General features: G+C 31.7%; 1 protein-coding gene across 1 annotated transcript; it reads left to right on the forward strand.

Moving 5' to 3' along the window:
* The first annotated feature begins 393 nt into the window (after positions 1–393).
* Positions 394–2,655, forward strand: LOC18009422 (2-alkenal reductase (NADP(+)-dependent)). The gene is made up of 5 exons (XM_024151882.1): positions 394–730; positions 1,336–1,522; positions 1,611–1,777; positions 1,879–1,961; positions 2,099–2,655. The coding sequence occupies exons 1-5, from the start codon at positions 497–499 to the stop codon at positions 2,478–2,480; spliced, it is 1,053 nt and encodes a 350-aa protein (XP_024007650.1). The 5' UTR covers positions 394–496; the 3' UTR covers positions 2,481–2,655.
* Positions 2,656–6,558: the final 3,903 nt, after the last annotated feature.

Raw genomic sequence — 6,558 nt, forward strand, 5'->3', positions numbered from 1 at the left:
TGTCACCACCTACCCCTTATACTTTACCAACTTACTCTTGTATAAATACGAGAGTTTGCCATGTTTTGTGTATCTCCTCCACTCATCCTCTATTCTCTTCTCTCTTACTCCTTATATAATATAATATAAGAAAATGTATATACATATAAATATATGCAATAATTACACTTATGCTATTATTAAAATTTAAATATATGGAGCTAGCTTAGAAACAAAAACATAATAAAAGGGTGCCATTTTAGAAAATTGTTTTTAATTACTTTTAGTTTGAAGTAATTTAATGTACCAAACTCTTGTCACCTCATCAAACTAAAAGTATTAGTCCTCCACGGACAGACAAACGAGAAACACTCGTCTTACCAAACTCTCGTCTTTTTTTTTTTTGGTGCGAAAACCAAACTCTTGTCTAAACAACCAAACTATTGCAAATTTGAAACTGATCTTCCTCTCCATCACTGACTCGTATTATCAAACGATTCTTGCAAAGAAAAAAAAAATGGAAGAAGTTGCTGTGGTGGAGAACAAGAAAGTGATACTGAAGAAGTATGTAGATGGCATTCCTACAGAAACAGATTTGGTAGTGAAGCTCGGAGAGACAATTGAGCTTAAGGCACCAAAAGGGTCCTCTTGTTTCCTCGTTAAAAATCTATACTTGTCTTGTGATCCTTACATGAGAGGTCGTATGCGCGACTTTCACGGTTCCTACCTCCCGCCTTTTGTTCCTGGTCAAGTATAGATTACACAAACTCGATTTTACTCAATTTTTGATTTTTTTTTCTGTGCTGTGGCAAATGAATCTGTGATTTGGTATTTTTTTGCTCTTTTTGGGTGCTCAAATTTGGGTGAAGAATGTTATTTCTTAAGTGTAATGCAAGAATTTTGCGAACCAAGTGTTCGATGTTTTGCCCGAACTAACGAATGTATACAGATCTGCTTCGTAGTTCCTTGTGTCTACTTTTCTTGGTGAATTGTTTCACATTCTTTTGAAGACTCTTAACATGTCAAGTATAGATTGCACAAACTCGATTTTTCCCAAAATTTGATTTTTGTTTTCTGTCTTTTTGGCAATCGAAGCTGTGATTTGGTCTTCTGGGTAATTTTTGCTCTTTTGGGAGCTCAAATGTGGGGTGACGAACGTTGTTTTCCTGTAAAAGAGTAATTTTGCAGAACAAGTGTTCGATGTTTTGCTGCGTAGTTCTTAAAATGTGTCTACTTTTGTTGGTCAATGGTTTTACATTTCTTTTGAAGATAACATGTTTCTTGAGTTTTCACTGCTACACATTTGTGTCAAATAAACAGCCTTAAGTGACTTATAGTTTTCAAATCTTGATGCAGCGTATTGAAGGGTTCGGTTTAGCAAGGGTGATAGATTCTGATGACGCTAATTACAAGTCCGGCGACATAATCTCCGGGATTACTGGTTGGGAAGAATACAGTCTTCTTCGTAGCTCAAATGAGCTGCAGTTGAGAAAGATTCAGTTAGACGATGGCATTCCACTTTCTTATCATCTTGGGCTTTTTGGTACGACCCATTGTTTAGCCAAAGAGGAATCAATCATTTTGTTTGATAAAACAGTTTGTATAATCTTGGTATCGGTTACTTTTTACAGGGATGGCTGGATTTACAGCATATGCAGGGTTTTACGAGATATGCTCTCCCAAGAAAGGGGAAAGTGTTTTAGTTTCTGCAGCTTCAGGAGCTGTAGGACAACTTGTTGGTCAGCTTGCTAAGTTGCACGGCTGCTACGTTGTTGGGAGCGCCGGTAGTGAACAAAAGGTTTATATGATTGATTTGTCTCAAAACTTAATATATAGTAACCATTCTTGATTTTGTTTCTTTAATGATAGGTCTGTAACTTATGTGGGACATAATTTCAGGTTGATCTTCTTAAAGACAAGCTCGGGTTTGATGAAGCCTTTAACTACAAGGAACAGACTGATCTTGATGCTGCTTTGAAGAGGTAAGTATATTGTAAGGTTCAGCTTGAATTAGTGTTTTGGGAATAGTAAGATTCTGTGATTATGCCCTTTAGATTTATCATAAAATGCTTGTGGGTTTTGCAAACATCATGCTGAAATGTTTCATTCTTACTAACAGGTATTTCCCTGAAGGGATCAATATCTACTTTGATAACGTGGGTGGATCCATGCTTGATGCAGCGCTCCTTAACATGAAGGTCCGTGGAAGAATTGCGCTCTGTGGAATGGTGTCTTTGCAAAGCCTCTCAAGCTCATCGCAAGGAATCAACAATCTGTACAATGCGATCCCCAAACGCGTAAGATTAGAAGGGTTTTTACAGAGCGATTACCTCCATATTTTCCCACAGTTTCTTGAACATGTCAAAGGATATTACAAGGAAGGGAAGATTGTGTACATCGAAGATATGTGTGAAGGCCTTGAGCTCGCTCCAGCTGCACTTGTCGGACTGTTTTCCGGTAAAAATATTGGTAAACAGGTCGTTTGTGTTGCTAAGGAGTGAGTGTTTCTGAAAGTATATTGGCATGTTATGTGCAGAACAGACACTGTATGAATCAAGCCGTGTTATGTGTAAGAGGTCTTGTGAATCGCTTGTTGATGAAGAGTGTTTCATGAATGTGTTCATGTAGATTTCAATGAGCTTGCTTTGCAAGTAAACAAAAATTATGGGGTCATAAACGGATAATGTATTCAAAAATTTTCGTAGTTAATTAATAACTAGTGAACTTGTCCATGTCTTGCGTGGACATATAATTTTTCATTTTATTGTTTGAGAATCTAATAATAATTTGAAACCATTTGTTTTTTATTTATTATTGAGTATATTTGTTTATTATATTTTTTACATTTTAATATTTGAAGATATGATCGTGAAAACAGTATAGAAGAATGTAGATAAAACATATTAGTATTCAAATCATTTAGTTTAAATAGTTTAATTTCTTTTTTATCATTGTATTTAAGACGTACCTAGTTTTTTGAAGTACTGTACGAACTTATTTGAAAAAGAACGAAAAGTTAAACAATTTAGAAAAGGTGTGAGAGAATTAGAGAGAAATCATGCACATATTTATAGATCACAAATACCATCATACCATTAGACATTCTATTTATTGATTATTTTTTGTTAAATTTTTAATAAATTTCGGTTTTATAAAAGTTTAGAAACAGTTTGATTTGACAGCGAAATAAAGCATTAAACCATAATAATTTAGGACATTTTGTTTTAAGTTATTTTTAACACATCATCAGATAAGATCAATAAAAAATGACACATAATCAGTAAATGAAGTAAAAATATTTTTTTTTTTGCAGCTGAATCTCATTTTGGCGCTGATGCGTAAAAGAAACACTGAAAATCGCTGTGAGCGCGACACATAACGCGACATGTAAGCAAATCACTACACAAAAATATAGAATTTTAATTTTTTGTTAATTTTTACTAAATTTTGGTTTTATAAAATTTTAGAAATGATTTGATTTGACAGCGAAATAAAACATTAAATCACAATAATTTAGAACAGTTTGTTTTAAGTTATTTTTAACACATCATTAGATAAGAACCAATAAAAAATGACACATAATTAGTAAATGGGGTAAAAATGTCTTTTTGCAGCCGAAACTCATTCTGGAGCTGACACGTAAACGAAACACTATGAAAAATCGCTGTGAGTGCGACACGTAAGCAAATTACTACACAAATAAAAATATAATTTTTTAATTTTTTATTAAATTTTTACTAAATTTCGGTTTTATAAAAGAAACGGTTTGATTTGACAGCAAAATAAAACATTAAACCACAATAATTTAGAATGGTTTGTTTTAAATTATTTTTAACACATCATCAGATAAGAACCAATAAAAAAAAAAAACATAATTGATAAATGGGGTAAAAATGTCAACCGAAACTCATTTTAGAACTGATACGTAATTGAAATACTGTGAAAATCGCTGTGAGCGCGACATGTAAGCAAATCACTACACAAATAAATATATAGATAAGAGGATCCGTAAGAAGCCCAAGATAGTATCTCATGAGAAGTTTATTAGCCCATGTGTTTAGGATTTAAGCAAGTAGTGTAAATTCTTTTCTTAATAGAACTCGTATTGTAACCTTGAGAGTTGTTTCGAGATAACTCTCCTTCTTCAATCTATATGGTATTAACAAAATCTACTTGATCTTGTTTACAGTTTAAAGCTTCTTACTTTCATTTACTTTCTTGCATTTAATAAAGCTCTATGAGCTACTTCTATTGTACATTTATCAGTCTCTTTCCATAAAGTTCATTTGAGCACAAAACCACTCTTGTTTTGAATCCACTCACAAATAATACAACGCTAGGCCTGAAGTAATGGGCACACTTTGCAATGAAAGAAGCTCCCCTGCATGGTTTTTAATAATGAATGGAAGCATATTTAGCTTTATAAATTTATGTCTACTACAATTTAAAAGTAATTAATTGTTTCTTTTTGTTGATCATAGTTGTGCCAAATGAGGGAAAGTTGATGCTTTTTGACATGGGTAGTTCAAAATATATAGACCCGTAGGGTTTAAAGATAGATGGCTGGAAAGTGGATGAGACTAACCAAAGATAAAAGTGATGTTTGCTGCTCTACTTTCTCAATTCATTAAATTCTATAAAACTTTTTATGTTATAGATACTTTTCATACACACACACACACACATATATCTGTATATAATTTTTATTTATTTATCTGTTCAACATACAGATGAGATGAACCACGCAAATAGTGCAGTGAAGGGAGTTGTGGAATCTATAGCAAATGCAGACTCTCACGCATGCTTTAGACTTATGCAACTCCATGTGAAATTCGTGTTTTACCACATTATCGTCTGGTATATATTTTTTGAAGATACTTAGTGCGGTTCCTATTTTATGGATGCAATTCTAATGATATTTTGTGTACACAGGATCTAAGGGAAATGCTGCAAATGCATGAGACTCTAGGCAAAAGAAAATACATAGTTTTTGGGTCTCATCATACTCCAAATAAAGAACATGTCAATTTCATTCCGCCGAAAAAAAAAATTAGAAGCGCCAATTGTATCTTTTTACAATACATGTGAGATTTTGATCGCATGAAAGAAGAGATCTCATATCTGATAAGCATTCAGAGGATATGGAAAAAATAAAGAAAAAGAAGTAAAAGTTTAAGACAATAAAGAAACATAAGGAAAACACAAGGAAGAAGAAAAATCAAAGGTAAAGAAGACGAAAAAGAAGAAGACGAAGAACAATTATGTGGAAAAGGGAAGAATGATAGAGTATGAGTAAAAAGAACAAGGGGAGACTTGGTTGATGCTGATGACATGAATTATTTTGGAGTCTTAATAATTACCAAAATACTTTGTACCCAATCGATAATGATAATGGGTTAGAAATGAGTGGTTTTGAAACTTTAAGTACTATTTATTTTTTTTTCTCAATCACATGATCTATGTGATACCGAACGAATTCAAAAATTATATATATAACCAAAATGAATACTGACGAGAACAATAAATTTTGATTGGTTTATTTGCAAAATATGTTCAAAAAAACATAATAAGAAGATAAAACAAGGAAGAAAAATTCAGAAAGTATGAGAACAAAGACATTAAAAATGATGAAGGAATCATAAAAATAAAATAAAAGTAAAAATTATGAGAAAGTGACCAAAGGGAAGGAGCAAAAAAAAGTTAGATATATGAAAATCGAAGAAGGCAGAGAGATAAATGCGATGAATGAAGAGAATGAAGAAAAGGATAATAAAAACCAAAAGAAAAGAAGAAGAAGACAAAGACAATGAAAAAGAAAAAATTTAGAAACAACAAAAACAATTAAGAAAAATATGAGGAAGAAATTAAAACTAAAAGATATAGGTGATGTAGAAAAAGTAGAAAATAAAATAGAATACATAGAAGAAAAGGAAAACGACGGAAGAAAAAGAAGAAGAATAAGATGTCAGAGAAGACGAAGATGGTGGAGAAGGTTAAAAAAAAAAAAGATGAGGATGAAGAACATTAAAAGAAGAAGACTAAGAAAAATAAGAAGAAGTTGAAGAAGGCAAATACAATGAAAAAAATGTTGAATACACTGAAGAAAAAAGGAAAAAAAATTGAGGTGGAAACATCATCTTAGATTTTGTTATTTGTAAATATTTTTAAGGTAACATGTATATGATAGCATTTTTAAATTTAGATATACAATTTAATAAATAATTGGTTATTGTCCGAGCTTGAAAGAAAGAAAACACCTCTGGGAAAATGGTGAAAGAGTTCCAAAAAGGAAGATTAAGTAAGAATTAGTCATAGGGAGATCAAGAACTATTAGTAATTACAATGTGTAATTCAACGAAACATCATTCATTATTTAGTTTGTGTTTGGATTTGTGGATTGTTTTATCTATATATTCTAAAATAATTACATATGAAAAATTCATTTTGTTAGTCTAATCTAAAATTACGAATTAGTTAAAAATGGTGTAATATTTATACATAAGCAACACAAATATACATAATCATTCGGTTATATCATTCTTATAACACTATATTCATTAGAACATTAGAAAAAAATGA

The sequence above is a fragment of the Eutrema salsugineum genome, unplaced genomic scaffold (assembly GCF_000478725.1).
Source record: "Eutrema salsugineum unplaced genomic scaffold, Eutsalg1_0 scaffold_9, whole genome shotgun sequence".
In the NCBI taxonomy this organism is placed as follows: Eukaryota; Viridiplantae; Streptophyta; class Magnoliopsida; order Brassicales; family Brassicaceae; genus Eutrema; species Eutrema salsugineum.

Bases quoted from the DNA above. Each gene is read 5' to 3' on its own strand.
- LOC18009422 (XM_024151882.1), top strand. From the start codon at position 497: ATGGAAGAAGTTGCTGTGGTGGAGAACAAGAAAGTGATACTGAAGAAG. The intron at 731-1,335 runs GTATAGATTACA...ATCTTGATGCAG, and splicing joins CGCCTTTTGTTCCTGGTCAA to CGTATTGAAGGGTTCGGTTT. The intron at 1,962-2,098 runs GTAAGTATATTG...TCTTACTAACAG, and splicing joins CTTGATGCTGCTTTGAAGAG to GTATTTCCCTGAAGGGATCA.